Below are 27,367 nucleotides of genomic sequence, written 5' to 3' on the forward strand. Positions count from 1 at the left end.
ATAAAATGTAACTATCCACGGATACACTGCAGGCTCTATTTTGCTACCACAATTGTGTTAACTGTTGTTAATTTTTGGATGAGTATAACTGCAGTACATTGAAAGTCACAGCAGTTGGTGCAGCATGGGTATGTGCTTCTATGAAAATGGACAAAGGGGGTTAAGCAGGTTGCATATCATATCTTGTTCTATGACAAAACACATTGCTAGAATGGACAGTGCTGGTGGTTTGGCAACGGACATGCAGCATAACATGCAGCCAGTGTTGACTACAAGGTAAGGCCATACCAACTTTTTGTAATTATTTTTATTTCAAAGTCTTCAATAGACTACTGTTTAATAAACATTGATCCTCATTGATACATTTGGCAAGCATTGAAAAACACTCTTCTTTTCAATTCGGTAAGCCTTGAAAAACACACTTCTTTTTCATTTCTTCATTTGTTTGGATTGACAATTTTGGAAAATGCAATAGCAAGAACTTTGATACTTTTCAATTGGTGTGGCCTTCCCTGTTATAAAAAAATATCAAGGTCATAAAAAGAAGGTATAAGTTCACAAATTAACATTATGGGTATGCACTACATTGTGATATAGAAACTAACCAACTGAAATCTATCTACAACTTACTTGTAAAACCTAGCTTGTCTGGGACACTGGTAGCTGCAAGTTTCACACATCATAAAATTCAAGTTTGACAAATGTAATATTTTTTTGCTGACACACATATCACATTTTCCATACAAGGAATAACAATGGATGGTGTATTTCTATAAGAGGGGTAATGAAACAATAAATCATGGTAAAGAATATTGACATAACTTTTTATCTGTGTGTGTATGTGTGAAGGTTGGGTATTGAAATGAAGCATGCATCAACAATTTCTAAAGGGTAAAATATCATTGCTAATAACTGGTCACAGCTGAAGAGGAAAGAAAACGTGTGTTAGCAGAAAAATTAAAAGTGTACAAGTGTGATACTTGTAAGTGTGTACCCTCCAGATATGAAATTATTTCATAAGATTTGTTTAAATTTATTCGTGTGAATTAATGATGGAATACATGCATCTTTGCCATGGTACCTTTTTGAAAAATTCCAACTAGAGTTGAATGAGATCATGCGTTTGATATTGTCAAATGCATAACAAACGGATCAATTTAAACATCATACATACTTTTTTGCAACCATACAGGGAATGTAAAAAACAATCAATAAAATTGTGTGCAAACATGAACGACATCCAGTTTACACAACTGGTATTGTCTTCTGTTCCCTTTCTTCTGGCCTGCTACAAGTGGCATGTGTCTGTGTGTCATGTAAGAATGCACTAAAGGGATCAAGTCAAAGTGGAAGGTGTTTTGTGTTAGAAAGCAAACTTTTTTGTTCCAACAGTACAGGAACAAGACTTCCCAGCTATTCTGCTGTTTCTTGCCTTCATTTGAGGCTTGCATTTCGGTCACTTTTCCTGATGAGGGCTTGAGCGACGGCCAAATTTTACACCTGATGACTGTATTTCTTCCACTATTGGAACAAAACATGAGCTTCCTAAGTACATGTTTGATGTTATTTACAGGTGCTAGTGAGATGCTTGTTGTGTTACCTGACATGCGTAGGCATGGTCGTGCCGTGGACCATGGGGATCTGCAAAGGCATCCCCGCCTTGTGGTCATTCACCGGCGAGGGCATCTCAGGGGCTGGGAGGGAAGAAGATGGAACAGTCAGTTATCATCACAAAGCCTAACAGAGTTACTAATACGTGCAGTTATACAATCATACTGCTCGAAAGGCTTAGACCATGATCTTCAAAATCAGTGTACCCATATCTTTTTTGTTCTTTGTACTTAACAGAGTGGTAGTGAAGCAACATACAAATGTATAAAGCTAACTAACTTTTGATGTTACTGCCATGTAATTCTGTAAGATACATGTAGAATGATGCGTTATGTCAATCTTGCACTGTTAAACACTGTCTGAACAAAGTTTGGACTGACACCCATCCATATTTGTTCTATGGATGTGTATTAAAATGCTATAACAGGAGAATAAAATAACCTGCGCATCACAGTGATCTTGGGATATTGTACTCATTCTGACATACACTTCTACATTTTTGTACCTATCAAAACTATGGATGGACAACTCCTAACTACAATGTAAATCCCTTGTTTGGAAAGGTTCTGATGAGTTGTTTTCCCTCTCATGTAGTGATTACACAGAAGAGTATAACACCAGCACCACTAAAGCAGCATACAGTTTCAGCAGTAGTAATGGTTTACTAGTAAAAACACTGGCAGCACACAGAGCTACATCAGTACATGTAAGTCACCAGGGTGCGTGTTTACTGTCCAGTAATTTGTACCTTATCTCTTCATTACCCAACAGTGAAGTCCTGGCTACCTTAAAACAACAAACACAAGATCTCCAGCCAGGCTGTCAGCCTGACAGGCTCTTCCTTCCTTAAGCCACTTGAGACTCTCCTTGAAAGTAAAAGTAAACACTTCAAGGCAAGATGTACATTAGGCTTGAGTAGGGAAGACTTTAACTTTAACAGTGTACAAGAAGAGATGCTCCCCAAATCACAACAGCTTACGGCTCATCCTTCTGTAAGCAGCTGAAAAGACTTCTTGAAAGTAAAAGTAAACACTGAAAAGACTTCTTGAAAGTAAAAGTAAACACTTTGAGACGTGATGTACATTAGACTTATGTAAGGAAGATTTCTAATGTCAGCAAGCAACATAAGATGGGTCAATGCCTATCCAAAGGACCTTGGAGGAGGCTTTATAGGTTTGACAACGATGTTAGTCCCATAGCATTTTGAAGCCGTAGGGGTAGTGGGATGTCTAGGGCACAGTATTGGCGGGCAGAGCCTATCTCCTTAAATCCATCTTTTACCTCCCCAACCAAAGTCAGGTACCCATTTTTACACCTGGGTGGAATGAGGAAAGTCGTCCTAAGGACACTATGTCTTGCCGGGAATGCCAGGAATCGAACCCATGACCTCTACATGTAGGTCTCGTGTCTACTACTAGTACTAGCCTAACTGCGCTGCCATTTGACACCACACTAAGCAACTACATGTATATGGTTTTAAAAAATGATTTGGTTGGTAAATAAAATGTGGTTTGAATAAATTTTGCAACCTCTTGAGTATGCAGAGTTGGGTCCAAGATTGGCTTAACCTTCCTCATACCGAGGTAGCCTTAATGGTTATCCGGTATTGGTATTGGCTATGGGATTAGCAGGCTAGCGTACACATGATGTGTACATTTACATGAAGTCGTCATTTACGAGTCCATTCCTGTCAACACCGGAAACAATCTGTGTGTCCTTCCCTCAATCCCTGGCTCTAGGTCTGTTTCACAGTGTCAACTTTGATTTCCACATTAGCGTTCCCCTGCCATTGATGGTTGATCCTAGGGGCTAACTCCTGTTTTGAACACACCAAACCTGTCGTTATGCCGTAAATAACCACGGGCTTGATACCAACTGGGCTCACTCGTAAACAAAAACGGATGTAGAAGCCTGCGATAGATAAGTATACAATGTCACGTTCCTACACCTGTTGGCTTTTGTTTATGTCATATTATGTTTCTCACATTGTTTTGCAAATACAATTTGACAGACACAACTGGTTATATTTAGGTTTTGATAAATGTTTGTCTGTGTGAAGTGTTATCAAACGTTTAGTTCAAACAGATTTTGATCTGCAAGTCTACATGACGCAACAACAGGGAAAAAAAGAGGCCTGACGAAAGCAGGAATGTGACAAGGCGACATGGAACGTTGACAAATTGCTACATTCCTGATTAGACTGAACTGTTGAGGCTTCACCCAAAACATTTAAGCTTCTGTAAGCATAACACATCAGAAACTGGAGAAGTCTCCTCAACAGGGAGCGGGGGCAAATGTTATGCTAAAGGAAAGATAACGTTCTACAAAAATATTTACAAAACTGAATTTACAACAACTTCAAGAGGCCAGTTTAATTTATTTTACTGACATTAAGTCCATGATTGTGTAAAAAAAATTAAAATTTATCAAGACAACTTTGAATAATTGTAAGCTACGATGTACTGTATTTTCAAATGGTTTCCAACACTCTTCTTTCTTTCCAGCACTAACGCTGTAGGGATGTCTAGACAGTTATTTGGGTGGGGGAACTTGGGCCGACAAGCCCAAATAACCTTTCAACAGCCGGGGTCAAAGCCGTGCTCGGCCTGAGCCACTGTCAAGGGCACAGGCATTACAGTCTGCAATGTAAACATGAACGGACCAGATATCAGTTCTGTTTTTCATCCAATATGCCAGGTACTGGCCTGACATGGATAGCAGGGATGGGAGGCTGGGAAAGGGAGTTATGAAGATGTCAACTTTGACCCGACTCATATGGTGCATTGAAGAGATAGATAGAAGATAGAGGCCATTGGCACATTAAATGTGGGAATACATGTATTTTTGTGTCGACAGTGTAAAATCTTTGGGAGCAAAGAAATTTATGGGACATGTTCGGCCTCTCTCAATGATTCTTTGATAAAAGAATGTGATTATTAGTTTTCTAGTTATGGATATTACAATATTTTGAGGGTACTGAGAAAATCCATTTGTGTTGATTTTCTAATAAAAGCTGAAATATATGTCTCCCAGCATTTTACATGGCATAAAACTGTCATTTTTATGTGTCCATCAGATTCATGGTTCTGATGCACATATCTTCATGGGTGTTGTCAGTGGATACTACAAGTAACTACATCTATTATAAACCCAGCTAAGTATGATCTGTTTGCTACCCCCACCGCACCCTTGTGCACCCCCATAATAGCCTCAGGAATGGAGGTAAACAAGCCTGCCCCGGCCAGGGTCAGAGCTGTTATTGTTGATGCTGGTTGGGCCAGACCACAGCTAAGTGCAGACTGACAGTGCCTGCTCCCTTATACCTGTACTCCTTACTCTCCTATCAGGAACAGCTGGAACCCAGAGACACAACTGCTCGTGGCCCAAACAAAAGAATGCACCATTTGTAAAGGGGTATGGAACATTTGGCTGTAAATCAAAGCTCTGACACACTTTTGGGCTGCCTTCAAAGAGAGAGAGTCTCACGTATATACAAGGGCTCGGTAAAATATTTCACCAAGGAGTTGACAAAATTCTTCAGGACTCCCAACGCTTCTGTCCAGAAAGTAGACATATCAGGGGCTTAAAAGTGATGTTATTTAGACATAAGAATGTGGAAAATTTGGGCCAGTAGGGCAAATGCTAGCGACATACAGGCAATGGACCTGGCCGATGAAGTTCGCTATATATAGAGAACACATGGTCTCATAAAAAACATCCATACAAACAATACAAGTTAAATCCAAGCAACAGATCTACCTGTATTACTTGAAAGCCTTTTCTACTCGTTTCCCTACATTTTGCGTGAGCTGCAAGTGTATTAGGGTAAAATAATTATGGGTATATGTTGCATGTACCTATATAATTATGTTCTATGCCTTCAAAACATTGTTCTAAAAGAAATGAGAACTTTCGAAACCTCATTTAGGAATATTTCCAATCTGGAAGTTCACTCATCCTAGAAACCTACATACTGAGAAACAAACTCACAAATCCCTAAAAATGCAGTCTTATTGGTGGGGGGTAAGAATCAAACCTGGTGCTATGGTTTAAACTGGAAGTGAGCCAGTGATACACCACAAGATCATGTAACACATGTGGTACTAGCAGACAGCAGTGCCTACTGGTACTGTACATACATGTAGCACTGGTGCTACTACTATTGTTTCCACTCAAATATACTGCAAACTCTATATTTTCACTGTGCTTTGGAATCTAAGTGCTGCAAACTGACTAAATCTAAAGTGAGGTGGGTATCTCACTGAAGCTGTAGCAACCTCGACTTTGACAGAGCGCCCATCAAAGTCAATAGATAAAAAAAAGAATCTTTTTATGCTCTGAGTATTTTGTTCTCTTTTTAGTTATACTATGTCTTGTACGTTATTCCCATTATAAAGTCAAGGGTAACACAAATCCAATTTTGGGGCGCAGTGTGGCCGCCAACATGCCGCAGTCCAGTGAGATACCAGCTTAACCTTCTCCCTGCTGCCTAACCATGTAACCAATACAAATTTGGTACCAAAAGACTACTTCAGCAGGGAGAGGGTTAATGTGTTGGGTGTGTGGCGCAGTGCTTACCGGGGTGGGGGGAGCCTGCAGTGCTGCCTGCAGCATCGTGGCAGGTAGTGGGGATGGAGGTGGGACAGTGGTGCTGGTGAGAGCCGCCGCCGCTCGGGCTGGGCTCACTGGCAGACCAAGGTCTTCTACACTCATCTACACCATCTACGCAAACAACACAATCATTATGGCAAAGTGGTCTTTGAGTCATATGTGCAGCATATGTGTAAAAAGCAGCGCAAAACCAAGCGTTAACTCAATTTTCGGCCATACACAAAAGCCTTCTTCGGAAGGTAATGACCCATTACTGGACTCATATGACCTTACAAGACTGACATGTGAGTACATAAGTACCTTTGACCCAGTAATGGAGTCATGTGAATGTTAGGTCATGTGATGGGCCATTCTTCCTGAGGAAGGCCTGAGGTACAGTCAGAAATTTTGTTGAATTGGATCAGAACTTTAAACTGTTATCATGCTGGTGTACTTGCTAATGCTTAGATCACAATTGGAAAAAGGGGCCCTGCTGGGCAGTTTCCAGGCATTACCGGGGCTATCGGGCTATTTTTGGGCACAGCCGGGCCCGAAAGTTTTTTAACACGGAGTTAAAATCAATGAGGGACCCGGTAACAAATAGACGCCGTGAACTAATCGTGAGAACACCGAGAGGTACCCTTCCGGTGTCCAGCACTCCACCGGGACAAATTTGTGTCTTCGGCCCTGGCGGGGACTACACCCCCTACGGGCACTGGTCCAAATTTGAACTAAGCATAAGCAAGCTTGGATACTGCTCCTTACCTTGCACATTGTTGGGGGTGTGGCCGGCGGGGGCCGGGCTGGCCGGGTAGGGGTGGTGATACTGCTGGTGGCCGAAGAAGCTGGTCACATGATCCGACTCCAGGATATGTCTGGGTAGCGACACCAGTTGTCTGCAAATAACAGTACAGCATTGAAACAATGGAGACATTAAATGAACTTGCATTTATGAAGACTTAGCTGAATACAAAGATTGAGTTCAAAAGGGTGACTATGCAGAGAATTTACAAACTGTAGAAAACTGAACAGTAGCCATGCTTCAAGAAAATGAGGTTTCTGTTACACCCTTGATCTACATGTACATTGTATATTGCCACAGCTGCAAAGACCTAATAGTATATCAAATGCGTGTGTAAGTCCAATCTATCACCTAATCACCACATTATCCCATCCGAATGGACTTCCTTGAAAAACCAACGACCCGAGACTACTAAATGATGTAAATCAGTGACATGTTTCATTTACATTGTGACATTGAAAAACAATCTCAGCAAGAGTGCAAAGGCAAACTTTGTTTTGTGCTTTTTTTCAACCTTCTCATTCAACAACGTTTCTGTGGAATCCTAGCCATGTTTCTTTCCTGCCTTCTTGGCTTGCAGGCTCCATGGGTAAGAGTAACGTGTGGGGCGAAAGTCTTGGCGTCTATACCTCATCTGAGAAGAATGTTGGACTCAGACTTATTCTGAGCCTTTGCAACCAAATAGCAAATACCGCATTACTAGCAGACAGACATGGCCCTTCCTCAGTTCCTGTACATGTATCTACATTAACAGTTAAGGCGCCATGGCACTACAAGGATGGTTTTCATTGGTAGGGCGGCTTTTTAAATGCTCTCATCACTTTTCATAAAAAACAAAGAAACATATTAAAACAGAGGAAACATGAGGTAAGTGGTGTCATGGGAGATGAAGTCTGATTGTTTAAGACAAGGGCCTTCTATAAGAACTAAAAGAACAGCGGACTAGTCAACACATATGTCTTTTGTTCATTGTCTGCAACTGAATAGCTACAAATGTACATTTGTATTACTGAAGAGCATCAAAATCTTGACAATTTCATTTCATTTTCTTTTCAATCAACATTCATATCACAAAGGGGCAAAACTAAGAACTCAAGGCTTTATTCATATTGTATGAGTATACTTTGACAGACATAGACAAAAGAACAAAAATTAGACAAATACGTAAATAGCACAACATACAAACCTGACATAGTTTTCCATGTCAACATCTCTCTTGCCAGTCTCCCCAGCTTTACCTATAGAACAAAATGACAATAGCAGAAATCTCTATGTGGTTATTCTTTACACACAAGAGACCCATCAACACAGTCAGAACAACAAAACTCAAGTCTGCCAAAAAGGGACAACTCATTAAAAGTGAAAATGTGTGTGCAGGCCCTTAAAACTTTTGATAAATTTAATTTTGTTGTTATTTTCTTTAATTACCGGGGTGAGAAACCCAACTTTTTTTATCATGATAAACTGAACTGACAGTAATGATAGTCACAGCAGGATGCTACAGCACCGTACTCCTATCTACCAAATGTCAAGGGTCACTTCTGGAAACCATTCTAGCATGACCAGGGGGGGTTAGGAACTTGGCTAAGCTATTTAGGGATCCACTCAAGATGGACATTCACCTGTTGCTGTACTAAGTGTTTGACTTGGTACATGATTAATAGACTGCCATTTCCTGTGCATGGTTCAGGGTGTCAGGGTGTCTGTCTGGAGTGGGAGGAAGTTTGTCCCAACTGTGTGTGTGTGCCCTGAGGGTCAGCCCTGGGTCAGTGGCCTACTTGGCACAATCACAATTCAATCTAGCACAACATATTACCATTGGTCAGGACCACTCAGGCCATTTTTGTTATGGCTGTTAGGACTGGGACAGTTTATTCAATTTTGGAAAAACAATTTCAACATGGACATGAAAAGAGAAGTGCTGCTGTGATAACAATGGATAACCTAAAAAATTGTAACATTACAATAAATATTTTGTCCTCCCCACAAAGTACATGTTACGTCTTGTTTCTACCTTTCAATGTCATAGGTCAAATGTTTGTTGTGCATAGTGATACATCCAAACAACTCACCTTGCTATAGATAAAATTTTTGTCAAAGTCATACATGGAGATGGAGATGAACTACTGTACATCATGAAACGTTTGTGGTGGTTTTATTTCTGCCTTTTTTATGGTGACCTCTCCAATACAAGTTCATGACACTGCAACTACTGTATGTCTCCATTGTAAGACTACTGTACTACAGAATTGTTTCAACTGCAAAATAAAACCACCGTTAATTTCTTTATGGTACCTTTACAACTTTTCGGAGTCTACTCAGGGTTGTGTGTGAGGAGCTTTGGGCTGCTCAAGTGGAGTTTTCCTTCTAGAAAACGCTACTTGAGTGGCCTAGGGTTCTCCTTCAAGTCCTTGCACAGCCCTGAGTTGACTCCAAGTCGACTTGAAAATGTGTGTGTGAATCGGGCCTTCGATAAAACAATGCTTTACCTGGCAGGTGGGGAATAATCCCCTTGCTCCTGTTCGCACCAGTCTCCTCAGGAAACAGGTTCTGCAGCTGGAGAGGAAAGAAGAAGACACGGACATGTAAATGAAAATTTACTAAATGATGATCAAAATGTAGCTTACTAAAAAAGCTATTTCTCCACTAGCCGTGACAAGAAAGACAGATGTTAGGTACAGCCTTGACTCAAAGTCAGCAACACCAAAAGAGCAAAATCTGAAAATCAAAGAACCCTAGCTCTGCTTGCGAAGTATTCTATGTTACGCCACACAGTGAAAACTAACTCCTCCCCTGCCTGCTACAGCTAAAACTTACAGTCACAGCCCTCTCCTGACACACATCTACTGGGAATAAATGGCTGCTGATTTTTGAGGGGCTACCTGGGGACATGCATTATGTAGGTTACACCCAGGATTAGCCTCCACATAAATCCAGTGATCTTGGACCTGAACCCTTGCACTGCTCCTTCCTAGCACGCTGGTAGCACGCTGGGTCACACGTTTATGCACAGTTTAGAGACTCAAGAGACTCAACTCCCTTGAATACAGTTCAGAGAGTCAACTCCCTTAAGAGACTCAACCCCCTTAACAGTTAAGAGACTCACCTTCCTTACAGTTCAGAGATTCAACTTTCTTACATGTACAGTTAAGAGACTCTACTCCCTTAACAGTTCATGATCAGAGACTCAACTTAAATCCTTACAGTTCAGACTTAACTCCCTTACACTAACACAGTTCAGATATTCAACTCCATTACACATAGTTACAGTTCATATCTATATCTATTCCTATTTTCTTTGGCCAGGGTCTTCAGACCTCAAAAGTACAATTCATGATCAAAGACTCAACTTCTTTACAGTACAGAGATTCAGATCCCTACATTAAGAGAGTCAATTCCCTTGCACTAGTTACACTTCATAGATTCAACTGCCACGCAGTTCAAAGTTTCAGATCCCTCACAGTTCAAAGAGGCAACTCTGCTTACAGTTAAGAACCAACTCCCTTACAGTTCAGAGAACCAACTCCCTTGAATATACCAGTACAAAGTGACTTACTCAAAACTTGACTACTACTACATGTATGCACAAATACTACCATAAGACAAGTGAAAGGGAAAATAAATGATCTTGTTGACATCGTGAGAAGAATCTACACTGTTCCTGTCTGAACTGTAACCCTGTAACTTGCGGAATGGTGGCGGAAAGGACGAACAGAGATTGAGAGAGGTTCATGTTCAGGTTCAAACCAGATGTGCCAGGTGAAGAGGAAAACCTTTTGGGATCAAGTCAGCTAAAATCAATGTAAAACAGGAGACTGGGAGCATACACTGAAACCCTCCACTGGCTAAGGTAAGTCAAGTACATCATAGTTAAACCTCTACTGATTGGTTGGCAAGGAAAACAGAAGCGTTTTGCTGTGTTGAAGCCAGATTAGGCTTGTGTTTTGGGGGATTTTCCTGCCAACATCACTGGTTGTGCAGCTGGACGAAAAATTGGAAACAGCTTTTAATCAAGCCTGTGCAGACATCAGCATGGATATGGAAATTTATCTTTGTACAGCTTTGCCTGCTGAAAGGTGTGACAAGTACATTTGGAGGACTGATGCTATCAGTATATCAGGGCTGTCTCCAGCTTTGATTTTAATTTCCGCCAATGTCATTCCATCACACTCATTGTTTGGGAGCCTATTCTCTTAATTTTCGTTGTTAAATCATTCTGTAATTTCAAGCTTACAAAAATACATTTTTATTAATTTCATGTCACAAAATTCAGATCTTTAAAATTGGGCGGATGGGGTGAAATTTTCTTGGGTCACAACTCACAAGAAACACATTTCCCAGGATGGAAAAACGGGTCCTGGAGACTGCCCTAAATTACAACGTCATGAATTATATTATGTACACAGATTCAATGTACCAGATGATTTCTCCAGCCCTGTTACTGTTTTGGATACTGAACAGTTGTAACCAACAGCTAACAGCCTAACATAGTCCTTTGAGTTTGAAAGGACAGCAACCCTTCCAGTAGCATGCAAGTCGACCTTCTGGTCCAGAAGCTGGGTTGCTAACCACAGGACCAGCTAACCACAGGACCACATAAACTACATGCCATGTTTCTAAACAGTACTGATGTTATAATTCAGGTTGTCATTTCTGCATTCTTCTCCAACTGTGTGTGGAAATTTCCATTTCAATTAATGATGTATAATAGTAATCAATACTGTGGTCAGATGTCCTTTGTTGGACAGAACTACATTGTACGCTTTACCATTTCTGCATAACATTTGACCTACACTCAGACAATGGACCTTTGGCAAAGTGACCTTTAATCTCATTTAATTAGTCATCTAATGATTATCCCACAGTGTATTTGGAAACAATGTATCTCTATGGGCAATAAAAAAACAAACTTCATTCCTACCCGAAACAGTTTGTGACAGGAACACTGATGAAAACAACAAAGTAAAATCAAGGATATTTTTTTATTTTGTTGCCAGTCAACCTACATGTACACATGTACATGTACTAGAATGAAGGCTTGTTCAAAACGCGTCCAGTGCCTATAATCCTGCTGTCCTTTCGACAGCCTGACAAAGTCCAGACCTGCCCACCCTCCCCCTTTGACCAAATCACTAGAGCAGGAGGATCAATATTTCTTTACTTTTATTGATTTTGCTGGACTTGGGCTGAAATTGAAAACAGGTCAAAAATAGCCCCACTTCAATCTATAGTTTGGTTACAAGGCTGCGTTGAAGGCTGGTGTACAAGATGGTGAGGGGTGATATACAGTAAGTGGCTGGCGCAGTGCAAATTGCAGGGAGCAAAATATATCACGATTATGACATCTTATTACCTTTTCTAGATTGATGCAAGGTATGCTTAGTGTTACCTCTTTCTTTGCAAAATGTTTAACAGTGTTTAATAATCAAATACTGTCTGGATACTACTTGTGTTACTTATGCTGCTGGAAATGGACAAATTATAGGTACAATGTAACGTTTGCTACTTTTGCAATCTTGCCGCTTACATATCATATACTAGTACATGTATATTTGAAGACTTGATATGTTCCACTGTGCTTGAATGTACACCCATTGAATGTATAATGTGTTGAATTCACAAATGCATATATACATTGTACGTATGTGCACACTGTCTTAGTGTGTAGGTTATCTCATACCATTTCTATACCTAAACAGATTAATGCCAAGCCTTTTGCGCAATATACATGCATGGGCATGGCTTCTGCCATCCTTTATATTGAGGAGCAAACAAATTTTGGAGCTAGTGTTGAATGGCAAGACTCCCGTCATATGGCCAAATTTCCCTTTCCAATTTACCAGTTACCACAATCCCGAAAGCTATCCCTGAATAAATAAAAGATGAAAATGAAATAAATCTTGTAAATAGTGTACCATACAAATGTATTTAGCTATGTGTGTGCAATTTGACCTGTGGCTTTTTCATGTGTATTTCAAGGTCTAGAACAAATTAGTTCATCCCAGTGGGTTAGCATGTACACCAGAAGAGAAGCAGTTAAGTTATTCTACAGGTAACTGTGGTGAAGTGAGGGCAGACTGAAAAGTGTGAGGTAAACATATTACCCCAAAATGGAGGTGACAGGGGTTAGGGTTGCACAATTCATCTTTCCCCAGCTGCCTAACTCCATTACTAATGCAAAGTCGTTGATGAAGGTTAGACATCCAGGTAATAAGATACGCCAAATAACAGTTACTCAAGCAACTGAATAAAATTCGGAACGTCTGTATCAAAATGCTACTCAAGCAGGGAGAAGGTGAGTTGGTGACATGATTTACAGAGTAGATACATTACAGAATACCTGACTGAAAAGATGAATGAAAATTTGTGTGGTAATTTTTTCTTCTTTATGGTTTGCTGATGCTGACCTGTTAATTAATGTAAAATTAGATATACATATCAATGAATGTTTTTGAATGCAAGTTGCTTAGCAGTAACCTACTAACACAGGGAATGCCTCAATGCCAAAGTATTTTGATACTCTTACAACATTCTAAATGCCTTTAAAAGATGTCCTCTCCAAGGCCAAAGCTATCTAGAAATAGAAGACAGCCCCTAAAATCTTAAATGTTAAATTCTTGGTGCAACCCAGGTATGCAATTTATCAGGTGAATGTTAATAACTTTGACATTTACTGTGGTCTTCATACTTGAGTGTTTTGCCACAGTGTATTGATATTCAAAAGTGTATCAAAATTACTTTCATTTCAATGAATGCCAAGACTAAAATTTTTGTGTGCACTGCACTCGAAACTCCATGTACAGTCTTCCAAGTAAAAGCTGTCTATGCGAGTTCTTCCGTTTCTAACTTATACAATCGTTTGATCTCTTTTGCGATACTGTGCTCAAAATTAAGCTTCCCTTTGCACAGCTCAGCACTACAAGGAAGCTGGCATCCTTACACTTTTTTTTTACAGGCCGACTTGAGAAGAAGCCAAACAGCCAGTACTTCAGACAAGAGGTGGGGTTTCCAGTGACATTTCTTGGCACACCAACAAGGAAATGTCAGCTGTAAGCACCTTCAGCAGGACTCAATTACACTGCTGGTGACAAAACTGAGACCCACAAATGGCCATATTGAATAAACATAATGATACATAAAGTTTGATGCACAAGGTATGTTTGGTATGGTTGCTACATGTGCATTGAGAAATCAGCCATACGTTCCAAAACACAGATGCATACAGCTCTAACTGCACTTTGAACATTTCTTCATGTTTCAGTAAGTTTGATTTCTGAAAATATACAAAATCTGCTTCTACAAGATAGAATACACTGTAGTACCTGGAAGTTTCATGTGTTGCATATACACTTCTAAATGCTTACATACAAAGGAAGATCTTCATGCAACCTGACCACATGGAAACTTGAGAAAGGTACAAAGGGTGAGCTTTTAGTTAAACGGGTACCCTTTTCCTACTAGGAAATTGCAAGCAAAGGGTTTTGAATTCAGTCCAACATGTCAGCCTGATAATGTTCAACTTTTGTCAGAGATCACACAGAAATGGTCGGATCTTGAGACAGATAGCCAGACATGTGGGTACAGCACCAGGGGCAGGCAGATGTTTATTTTGAGGAGGTTTCGTGGTTCATTTACCAGTTATCTGTGTTGCTCCCACAGAAATACTTAGGATAGCCAAAGGATCACCTCAATGTGTTCAAAACATTGTTGGTGCTTCTTGTAATGAAATGGAGTGACACAAACAACCAGTAAGTCTCTAAGTCCTCCTTTTAGCCCCATTTACACTGGTCACCAATATCCTGACAGGATTTCGCTTCAAGTTACTTTTGGGGATCTCATTTCGTGGTAGAAAGAAAATGGAGTGTTCTCAGTAATACAAGGGGGTAGGAGGGCAGAAGACAGAACAAGCATTTTTCGGGGTGGTTTGAAGTTTGAGGTGAAGAGTGTACTGTGAAAACCACCACAAAACTCGCAACATTTATAGCAGTACAAAAAGAGCTTTCAATGTAAGAACACAGTGAACAATACAAACGTATGAAGTCACCTATCAATACATACTAAGCATCCAAAGCAATAGTTTTGTATGAAACCATTTATTTTTCTCTCTGTCTTTCTGTCAATTTATTCTCCAATGATATTTTTCCTTCAAGTTCTTTCCATCTTTCTTCTCCTTTTCTTTTAACTTATTTTCCTGCCATTCATCCCCTTGCCCCCTCAATGTTTTTCTTCCATCCCTTAATTGCCACAAGGCCTGTAAGATGGTGATCTAGACGACATAGACAACTCAGGAAGAGCCTGTCTGACACAACACACCCAGGATCAACAACAAGTGTTTCCCATTTTGACCTGGTGTAATCCACCTCACCACCAAGTGCACAGTGGACAATCAGGCGCAGACACAACAAACAGACAAGGTCACCTTTCATGAACTCTCAACTTTGACCTGGTGTAATTGACCTCACCACCAAGTGCACAGTGGACAATCAGGCGAAGACACAACAAACAGACAATGTCACATTTCATGACCTCTCAACTTTGACCTGGTGTAATTGACCTCACCACCAAGTGCACAGTGGACAATCAGACGCAGACACAACAAACAGACAAGGTCACCTTTCATGACCTCTCAACTTTGACCCTCACCTTGCACTGGAAGTCACAGAGATCGCGGTAGGTTCTGTTGACAGTAGTGAGCGTGCCATCCGACCAGCTGACCTGGAAAAGCGAGAAAATGCAAGTTTCAGATGATACAACACATCACTTTGTCCAGTGTTTTGATGAGGGCTATTCCATTGAAAACATGGGGGGAGGCAGCAATGAGAGTTGTGGACCCCTCACTTTTGTGTGACCGTAAGATGCTTCTCATCTCCCAACCGTTTAGTTTTCATCTTAAAAATCTTGCTGACCACCCTTGGAATTCTTAGAATAAACCTAATACATGATAGTCAATGTTAACATATTTAATTCAACAGGCAGAATAAAAAATGATTCAGCTACAAGGAGATTGATGCACTGTCCTTTCTAGTTCATCCTTGTAAACAATTTTAACCATTAACACACACAGGACATGTCAGGATCATGCAGTTACATAAGATGTGTATGCAGTTATATAAGATGGGCTAAACACTATCACAACCTATCAACCATGAGAGTTAAGTCCAGCAAAGAAACCTCAGCCACCTGTGAAGTGTACAGAGGTGGCTTCAGCTAGACAGGACAATTCACAGGACTGACATAAGTGACAACCACAGCGAGCAAGTGATGCATTGCTAGAATGAAAGGCTACTTTCAAAGGTGTACGGAGGTCAACATGACCGTGATTGAATACAGCCTCTCCAAGCATGGGCTTTCTGCCTTCACCTTCCTGAAATTCTCAACAGTTTTCAATTTGCTTTATGACATCTCATGCCTGAATTAGTCCGCGTGTAGAGTCCCAAAGAATCCATCCTAAAAAGATAACAGGGCATAGAAGGTGTGTGTCAAGGTGGATCGTAAATTGCCTTTTATCGGCCCCACCTGATATAAAAAGAATTTTTGAGATAAAAGCTTGTTTATTGGTGTCAGGATTAGGAAGGAAAGTTTCGTCATCCGAGCGATAGGTCGGACGTGTACACATTTTGCCATGAGTGCTGCGGTCAGCCGCTGGCTGTACAACAGCGGCCTCGTGCGGATAGTGGCTACTTGCAGTTTAAAGTGCGATAAATATCGTTGTCACGGTTAGATTTGGGTGAATCTTTTCTTATTGCATGAAGAACACGTGTGCTTCTAACAGAAAGCAAAACATCTTTCTAGATACGCTGTCATAAAGTTGCGTATTTTAACATTGATTCCAATGGAACAGCCTAATACAGGAATGAGACCTTAAAGATGATAGTGAATAAGTGGCTATAACCACTGACTGTATGCTAATCACCTAACAATAATATTATGATTTCACTGACAGATTTTACAAAAACTATCTTCTACTGGATATATGCCCAAAAGTATGAGACTGACTGACTAAAATATAATATGTAATGGTGAGAAATGGGTGGAAAAGAAGAGAAAAATAGAAGCATCTAGTCCAGGACAGCATACAGTTATGAATAAGATTGTGTTCCTTTAATGCAAACATATATGTAAGTATGTTCCAATGCTACATGGGAGTACGTGTTCTCACCTGCATGGTATAGACACATCCTCGTTCACGTCCACCTGTCTTCTTGCAACCTTTGACCTCAATGGATCTGACATAAACTGCGGAAGAAGAGAACAACAGTCAGTCTAAGAAATTTATCACTGTCTTTTCTGTGTAAAATAAATATATAAACAAATTGAAGCAAAAAGCTGTAAGTATACATGATGTAAGTGTACAGCATTCTGGTGTAATTGCATTAACTAGCCAACATGCAATTTGATATGAAACTGACATCTCGTATTCACATATATGATTAAATTGAGTAATTGTTTTCAGCAGTAAACCTGTCACAGTAGCTAGTTGGTGTGGGGTTAAAACCCCGGGAGGGAAAAGTTTAAAAGAAAAAAAATCTTGGTCTCACTACCCTGGTATCCTTTTGGCACAGAATATCTATTTTGCTACTTGTTGGTTGAATACAAGAAGTTTACAACTTTGCCGTACATTGGTAAGCTTGAATTTTAAAAAGAAATTGTCATCATTCCAACATCTCTCACTTACAACCAATTATTTCTTAAGCAAGACATTTACTTTAATGAACATACTAGCACAAGGTACTTATTACATCTTATTTGATCTTAATCACATTTCTTAATCACAAAGCTGGATTGTTCCTAAGAAGCCAAGTGGATATTTTTAGCAGGTAAATTACACTACAGGAGTCTACACAATGTGGCCGGAGGGAAACATGTCCGATAAGGGTGAGAAAAATGTTGGATAAAGCCAGCTGGAAAGATACGTGACTGCACTGGCTTTCCACGCTCCTAAGTTACTATCAAGTCTCACTGACGCATACGACTATGGTCTTTACGTCATGGTATTTTACATGTACTGTTCAGAATATGCCTTAGATATACATGTATAACAGTCTTATTTGTTTATGGTGCTTTTTAAATATCAAGTTTGGAGCAAAATTATCTTAAATAGTTTGATATACAAACAACTAATGATTCTAACATACATTGTACATGTACAATACATACCTCATTTACTAATTTTCCCTATGTCAATGTGAGAGCGTACAAATTAGCCATTAGTATCATCAGCTCAAAGTAATCACCCAAGTCAGCTTACTGTAATTCAGTAAAACATGCCAGCAAAGCCGACTATCGCTGTTCAAGCGATTTACCACCCATCAGTTTTTACGAGCAATCATCAAGATAACTAACGAGCGCAGGCAGCTGACTGGGTTCACCAAGCGTTGATACAGGTACAGGTATGATGATATATGTGTGACAATATCAAATCATTACCATCAGTAAACCCATGGTCTTTAACTTTCATGACTTGTCACAAAAACACTGTTAACCAAAGCTCATTGAACAATTTAGTGTGGTACACTTTGGCCCTGTCCATAACCAGAAGAAATGTGTTTAAAATGTTGGTAAGGAGTGACTGACCTCAGTCTAAAACCCCTACAAGTACATGCCGAGACATCAAAAGAGCTTTGTACCATCAAAGCAAAATATATCCCTGCTTTTATGTAAGGTAAACTCCAGTCAACTGAAAGTTTAACATTTTAATCGCCCCACACAGTCATAGTTAATAACATAGCTCGGCAGGCTAGATGTAAGCCCACGCCTTGAAAGAACTGTTGATACATTTAAATTCTCTACATTCCTTGTACAAACGTCTGGGGCATATTATGGAAAAGTTACAATTCCAGTTTAGAGTGTTGATAGGACCTGACTGTTAGCTATTCCCAATACCTCTAGGCAGTGATACACACTAACCTGTCCCAATATTTCATACGTCTATTAATCCTTAGTATGCCCTATGGGAGCCTTGATATATCAAACTCACAGCTCGCACATCAATATCACGTAATCACTGACATAACCTTGGCTGGCCAAGGTTATGGGAATTCTATACTGTAATTATCTCTGGCCATAATTTCTTATTCTTTCGAGCCAATAAAAAATGGAGTAGTTTTATTGATAAGATTCTTTTTAAACATCTTATGATCAAAAGGGCTTGATTGAGATGTCGACAATGTTTTTCTTGAATGGGTCCAGAATACTACAGACTATGTGTGCATCCCTGTATTTGTTGTCACAACAACTGTGGATGGCGAAGGGTCATCCTGAGGATCAACTTCTCTCATCTCCTTTCAATCTGAAGCATTCTACTGGTGCCTTGTTGTGTCAATTTTAGTGCCAAAGGGGCAAAAAGTTAAATGCATCGCATGCTATCTTCATGAGTTCATTTTTTGCACGCTATCCTACAATATTCTTATCACATTCAGAAAAAATTTCCATTGCAATTTGTGTCATGTGCAATTTACATGTAACAAAGTTGCTTTCCTTTTCAAAACCACCTTCTGCTGCTTTCCAAATACTATCCCAATGGAACAAATGATAAAATATCCTTATTGTTTAACACTTTGCTTCCACAACAAAGTTGTTTTCCTTTCATTTTATGAGTATTGACAGTATACTGAAGTTAGTTTGCAATGCTACCATATACCAAGGAGGTTATCCTCCTTGCATATACAAAATGTACTATAAAATACTTCCAGGACTCAAAATACTGGGTGCATGACATTGTGCACCCAAAATTGGAGCTGTGCACCTAATGTTTGACTGTGGGTACACCGGTAATAGTCTAGTGCACCTAGATATTTTTGTAGGCTATAAGTAAAGGTACTATTGTACATTAGTATACAGAATTTTCTTGATATTTCAAGTATTGAAAAAAAGCAATAAAACCTTTTTTCGTATTTTGCTGTATTACTTGTTGAAATTTTTTAATTAGCTCGAAAATTACAGAGTCAATTTCAAGTTCTTTTAAGAGAGGCAGTAGAGTTGGTAATCACGCTTTACTGACATCCTACTTTATTTAATGTTGTGCACCTAAAATTCTTTCTGTGCACCTTAATTAATGTTAGGTGCACCAGTGTGCCTATTTCCAAAAATGAATTTCTAGCCCTGACTCCTATCCATGGCAGATCCAACCAGTAGGCCAACAGTCACAGTTGATTATTTGGCTTCACAACTAGGCATAAATCCTAAGTTATGGTGACCCCGTGACCCCACGGGGAGAAGGAGGGGAGAATGGCAGCCCTAATCCCTTCCTTGTGGATGAACGGTCGCTTTAATGACAGTGAGCAACTGTGCGGGCTTCACTCCCTCTGTCATTATACTGTAAACGTTGACAGTGCATGTATGGGTGGCTGTATCTGATGCAGTAGTCAAGGTATAGAATCTTGCACAGGAAAACATCTAACATCACTATTAACATAATAATAACATAGTACTAGCAGGCACTGTCCATTCAAATGCATCCTGTAGGACCTTAGTTAACATGGACTATGCCACTAATGTGAAGGGCAATACTGAGTTCAACACATCTGCTTGATCATTCCAGCTTGATACTGTTTTTCTCACTGAGCAGTGATACCAACAGCCTGTTTTTTCCTTGGCATTCATCCTGGTTTGTTGTTGGACTACTGTAAACGTTGAAATTTTCACTGTGACTAAATGTTTAAGGTTTTCGTGGTAACCTATTCACCCACCACAAAAATGCTTGTTCTGTCTTTTGCCCACCTCCCCATTGTTTCAACCGCAAACTAAAAACAACAGCAAACATTCAATTTTTTCCCTAACTCAAAATTAAAACCCAACGAACATTAAAGGCATTTACAGTAATCTCTACCTTCAATCATACATCTGCTTGGAGATAAGGGCATTCCAGTTTCATGTTGTTTTTCCCCATTTGGTACTTCGAGCATTCGTAAGTAGTTATCAGCCTATTTTTCCTTAGCATTTCTGTTCAGTTGTTGTTGGACTCATCTCTCATTCTATGCCTTCCTGGCATATATAAAATCAAACTACTGTAGACAGTATTGTTATGTAACCATTGGAATGGGGCCAGTTTGGAATCTCAGATGCATTCTCAGAGCTCATCTATCATGCAATGACATCACTAGCTACACAGGGAGGAGTTCAATACCAGGATTTAGGCGGTGGAATTACAGCCCTGCAAAAAATGACTCATGACGTCAAGCCTCTAAAGGTCCCAACCCTAAATCATATCACCTTATATGTAAGCTCTGGGTTTTTTCCCTCATAGCCAAGCAATAAAAGACAGTTTTCTGAAAATTGATATGTATCATAACAGTGAACTGATATTGTCACAACAGTATGTTGTATCTTTATAAATATTATATGAAGATAACATCAGTATGAAAGCTCACCCGTGTTGATAGTCAATATTGCTAACATTTTCATGTACACTGCATTCTAATAACACTACAAAGATACATGTACATGATTGTATGTAGTATCTCTCAAAATGCAAGGCTATCCTTATTTTTAGGTTTATCATTATCAAGATTACATTTACAACGACAGCTCTCCCGTTTATAAATCACCTTGCAATATACATCATGACAATTTCTTCAGCCACAGAACTGTTATTATAAATACCATATCGGTTGCAGTATAAGAAGATGAGATTTGACTGGTATTACTGCTACCTAGGGACAGGAGTTCATCAGTTGCAGACCCAACCATGTGGTCACATGTTCCCCAGGTCATACATTCTGCTGCCACATTTCACTTCCACAGTCACATATCTCCCGGGGTCGTTCCGAAGGTACCAAAAGTGCAGCTATGTATGTTGGCAGGGAAGTGTTTACAGGATGGATGATGGAGCCACATCAATTTAATTTGGGGGTTCCCAGATATCTATGGAGCCAATGAACTAGAATTAACTGGCAGAACAACAAAGAAAAAGGGGAAAGCCTTGGTATGCATAGTTTCAAGGAACAAATAAAGCTAGAAACAAGTTTTCCTCCCTGCACTAGATGTTTTCATCTGATCTTTAAAACTCTAAATCTTTCATCCAAAATCTCTACGAAGCAAGGAAATAAATTGGTATTGCCTGAGGGTCATACCAATATTACCATCATATCATATATCAGGCTAGGTCAGTATGTATATGTACATGATGAATGTATTTCAATATAAGTTACAGTAACCTGGTTATATAATAATAATATCAGGTGTATTTGCAGCCAGTGCCACAGGCAGGTACCCAATGTGTAGGGTAATGAGGCTGTTTAACGTGTTCGAGGCACCTCCTCGAGCACGGGACCCCCGTTTTACGTCCCTCCCGGAAGACGATTTCGTGGAAAGCTTCGTGAGGCTACAGCAATCCGGACGTCCTTGGTTGGTCCCCCATCCAAGCACTGTCCGGACCGCGCGTTGCTTAACTTCCGAGATCGAGGGATCGGGTGTATCCAACGCGCCACGCGTATATATGAATACATTATTAAAAATAAACTGGGGCCATGTGAATATTCCATAATATATGCTAAATTGCTTTCAGTCTTTCTCTTAGCCCTCATAGTATATAACATGAATGATTTTTTACATGCCCCAATGAGTAATACAGTTGTAGAAATTCATAACAAGCACTTGTTGACATTGACAGCATATACATTTGAATGTACCTTCTCAATCGAATCTAAAAAAATTGCATTGCTTCGTAAATTTCTCTTTAATTCCTCATTCCAGGAGGTAGTAAAAATCTGGGGTTGAACATATAGCTGGTGATTTGTCTCTATCTGGTAACCATTAAAGTTTCATTCCAGATATGGGAGACTAGGCCAGACTAGTCAGACCATGCCATGACCTCGGGTCAAACCATCTGCATGATGAATAGGACCTGCACTCTGTTTCCTTAGTTCTTCTATATTTGTGCATCAACCAAGGGCAATGGAGAATAATCCTCCAGACTAATTACACCTCGACATCGAATCAAAATGCCGGCTAGTTAAACCCAGGTGTTCGGCATGCATCTTATTAGGTTTCATATCAGTCACAAAATTCCATAAACGATCCCGTTTTTGAATGCACTTGTCTTAATTGGTAGCATGACGTGCATAGCAATGCAGGTCAAAATCATTCTTGCTCAAGGTTTAAGGATTATAGTTGTGCAGCGAGCACGGCAAGATTGATTTTTGTGCCTACGCCATTTTCCGCTGACTGACCATTGTTTTGGTTGCGCTTTGCCATGCAAGCAAGGCAGTAGCAACAGGACACACTAAGCTAGTCTTTTGTACAGTTGCCAAAACTGGTGCTGTGCTAACAAAAACATGATACAGCCAAAGGGAATATTGCCTACAGTATACTACCTAATAGGTCATATGTATTTAAGTTTATAGAATTAGCAAATAGAAAGCACTGTAAGAACGTCTCTTGAGTAATTGATTTAGCAGCCCTTTTGTAGCCGTATAACCTTCAAATTATCAACTGTGTTTCCATAACTGTTCTACAAACAGATGAATCAATACATGGCACATTGGGAGAGACATTTATGGTCAACGGCAGGGGCTTCATGAGCCCTAACAATCCCTACTTTCTACCTGGGCCAAATTGAATTGTGTTTGTGTGAATGAATGTCTGTTCTCTCGGTACAGCACAATTTTAACTCATTATTCCCGGGAACCATTTAGACACATTTAGACATTAGTAATCTGAAGGTCTGGCCATGTAGCTTAATCTGCTTTGTGCCTAAGTAAAATGAGTACAAGGTCCTCTTTTGCATATTTCTGCCTTGTTTTGCCCAGTTCAGTTGCAGCAGGCATCAAAACCGTGTACAGTAAATCTCCCTGTTCCTACGCTTTTAAAAAATTCTGTAAAAAAATTCTTTAAAAAAAGGACAAAATCTCAATCTCAATAGAAACACACTAGCAATAAGCTGTTCTAACATCTGTGACCGTTACCTGTCACTACAACATCGATATCAATAATTTCAAACAATACCACTGATGTGTACTTTAGATAAGGTAAAATGTTTGTTGTCAAAATATGCAATCTGGCCCAACATTCTTCCAGTTTGTTGACAACTTGTTGATTTTCCATTACATTTTCATTAATCATCTATGCCTATATATCATGTATCCTATAGATACAAACTTGGGATGGAATTTTTCAAATGTTTGAAATGTCCTGGCACATTTGGAAGGTCTATATCATATATATCTACTAATGTACTATTGTACACATATGAATATATTATTTGGTATCATGGATCTCATTGATTTCTAGCACTTGTTGTTTCAACCCAACGTTCTTTTACCCGGATACACCTGAATCTTCTGTCATATTTTCATGACGATTTTCTTTTTGAACAATTATAAACACACACACACAAATGGCATTAAAAACGTAACCAAATTTACATTGGATAAATTGTAGATGTCTCGCAATTCTTCCGTCCAGCACAAGTGAATGACCTGTGTGACAGGAGACAACAGGAGGATCTTTGGTTCCTTTGAGAACTTTGACAACACCATGACCCATGAAGAAGGGTGGAGAGCATCCATATCAAAAGCATCTGTCTTCTCCATATATGACAAAAAAAACAGCAAGGCCCCTGAGAATGCTATTTGCTTTAAATATCCTTTGTTTGAGAGTGTTCCCTTGGAGAAAACGAACCTAATGACACAGTTTTCATGAATGACACAATAACAAAAACATCAAATCTTACAGTGAGCAAATCTAGTCAACTTTTATTAGAAAAGATTTTCTCATTAGTCAAGTGTAAGTAAAAAGAACAGCTGCTCTCCACACGATTCAAACCAAAACCTGCCCCCCTCCCTCATCTATAACACTTATCCATCACACTATTTCAAAATATTTGCATGCATAGGATGGACTGACCACTGCAACTACAACTACAAGCTCAATGTCATGAACACTGCATTATTTCCTGAAATGGGAAAAAAACTTGATACTGTACTTGGAACAGACATACGCAAGTACTTTAACATCTTAGTTTTACATAACAAAAAAGGCTTGTATATATATATTTGTATATACTGTATATATACATATCACTTTGAAGCGTTCTCTGGGTGGTCGTATGAGAGTGTTCTTGCCTAGACAATAGGAACATGTATGGACTTACCAACCTGATGAAACTATTCACCGGAAGGAAGATTTATGTGATTTATTGAATAGAACAGAGCTCAAGCTAGACTTACCAAACCTGTGAGGGATTAAGGCTTGACCACAGTGCTTACAACTGTTCATTTATTGCTGTGGGATCTGATGTCCAGACTAGCCAAGTGGGAAATCACTTGCAGGGAATTGTCTTGGGGGTCTGAGGTTAATTTACTACATGTCTGCATACTGAATCATTTTGATATGGTCCACCCATCCAAAATACACCAAAACAACAAGCACATTCTGATTTTTCTTCAGCTACAAAATCAATAAATCAGCCTTTTTACCAGCTACATGTGCGTATGGCATCTCATAACGAGACAAAGCTTATCACCATGGTGGTCACCTCCTTGAAGAGCGATCTAAACTGGAACAGTCCTACCTGACCAAAAATTCTACTCTACTCTACTCTACTCTTGGTATCACAAAGAATCTTAAACATGCAAGAAAAAACACAGTCCTTGTTACACTAACACCAAGACGACTCCATTTGAACTTGTGCTTTTCCAGATTCACAGACAGAATAATGCTACTGGTATTACGTTCCAGGTAGCATAACATACCTGATACAAATCAACATTACTGTCAGGCTGTCTATGTACTATAATGAGTAAGGGTTAGATCAGTCTCCGTTGGGTCTTTAACTGTAACATTTATGGTCTGTTGTGGAGGAATAGAATGGGGGAATGCCGCGATGGTGTCTCCCGTGCACGCTGGCATGCGGCGACATTACTGACATACCCGGCTTCAACAAAATAAGCACGGCCTCTGAAGTACCATGCTCCATGGCCCACTGTTTATGTCGAACAAAAACACACAACAGCCATGTTCAAAGGCATTCGGAATGGGTGCCGCCGACTGAGGTACTCGATTAGGCTGCCAGGGTGTATAAAATAACACACAAGCGGGAACAAATCATCTAATACCTGCTCTCATGTCTATGTGAATAAAATATTCCCTACTGCTTTAAGTACAAATTGCAGTGGTGGGTCTCTATGTATTTCTGGTACTGTATTTTCAAGGTTTTACACAGGTATAATCAGAGAAAATGCCTGGTTATCTTGGCACGATGTTTTTTTGCTGGCTGGCGGCAGTGACCCATACCTAACAAGATTAAGGGGACTCAGGCAGCAACAATCAAGTTAGCCATCTCCGGCCCTAACCAGATAATTACAGTACAGAAGAAACTGGGACAGACGTAAATCTTAATTAATGAATAGGAAACTCGAATATTGGTCCATTTTGAAAAAAAAAATTCATTGCATAAAAATCTGTGTGGCTGCATGGCAAAAGGAGTCAACAGACGTATATCCATCGTCGAGCTAAAAATCCTGCGGAATTTACCTTCATGAAAAATTCCGCTAGGCTCCCATGCGGAGATTACCAGCCACCAGGAGATGTGCACCACAATCGACATTCACGGAAATAGCATAAATTTTTCCTGATATCGACAAGGTATTCAGCATCTAGGTGAAGGCCAGATAACCCTGTGTGCAGTATCAAGATTTTGCGGTCCATTAGACGCAGCATCCAAATTAATTTTCGTCCAAGCATGACAAATTTGAGAAAGAATCCTTACAATTTACTGCAGAAACCCTGCCCCCTTGCCAAGAATCAGACACTGAATATTAATTCTAAGAGAAGGCAGTAATACAATTGCAGTGAAATGCATCTTACAGATAGGAATTAGCTACACGATTTGGTCATACTAATTACTATAGCAACATTGTAAATTGTAATGAAAGATCCATGATTTTATTACATCTCATTTTAAATGAAGGCACGCGAAATGTCAAGCTCTCAAGTCAAGTTAATGTAAGCAAACTAAGCATAGGAACATTGCACTGAATTTATTTAGAAAGATACTTAGTAGCTTTTTTTGTCTCGCTTGATGAGCTATATGTTACGTCAAAACACAAATATTGCAAATACCTTTAACAAACTGTGAATAGCACATATGTCTCATGCAATATTTAATAGGTCGCTGACGTAAAAGTGTTCTATTTCCGATGGCTGTAAGCATGCCATGGACGCACTGCCGTGAACTGCCTTGACCCTGACATTGTTATTATTATACTTATCTTACATCAATACAGACCAGCCATGGAAAAAACTGATACACCATATAAAAGGCATTCCTCCACCATGTACATGTAGATCTGTGACAGATCAGATATCTGTGTTTATTGGCTGTAACAACATGATAAAAATGTATCAACTGAAAATCAACTGTAA

At 39.6% G+C, this 27,367-nt stretch overlaps 1 protein-coding gene across 3 annotated transcripts in view; it reads right to left on the minus strand.

Annotated features, from left to right (window-relative positions):
* LOC136437853 (zinc finger CCHC domain-containing protein 14-like) overlaps positions 1-27,367 on the minus strand; it is a 44,054-nt gene that overhangs the window by 11,402 nt on the left and 5,285 nt on the right. For 2 of the 3 annotated variants that reach the window (XM_066432383.1, XM_066432381.1), the window contains exons 3-10: positions 17,163-17,239; positions 15,647-15,718; positions 9,493-9,559; positions 8,190-8,241; positions 6,967-7,097; positions 6,190-6,333; positions 1,601-1,694; positions 631-663 (exon numbers count right to left, since the gene is read on the minus strand). In XM_066432383.1, the coding sequence (XP_066288480.1) occupies positions 631-663; positions 1,601-1,694; positions 6,190-6,333; positions 6,967-7,097; positions 8,190-8,241; positions 9,493-9,559; positions 15,647-15,718; positions 17,163-17,239 (670 nt within the window). The remainder of the gene's footprint in view (positions 1-630; positions 664-1,600; positions 1,695-6,189; positions 6,334-6,966; positions 7,098-8,189; positions 8,242-9,492; positions 9,560-15,646; positions 15,719-17,162; positions 17,240-27,367) is intronic. The other variant, XM_066432382.1, reaches the window with a different exon arrangement.

This window comes from Branchiostoma lanceolatum, chromosome 7, assembly GCF_035083965.1.
Source record: "Branchiostoma lanceolatum isolate klBraLanc5 chromosome 7, klBraLanc5.hap2, whole genome shotgun sequence".
Classification (NCBI taxonomy): Eukaryota; Metazoa; Chordata; class Leptocardii; order Amphioxiformes; family Branchiostomatidae; genus Branchiostoma; species Branchiostoma lanceolatum.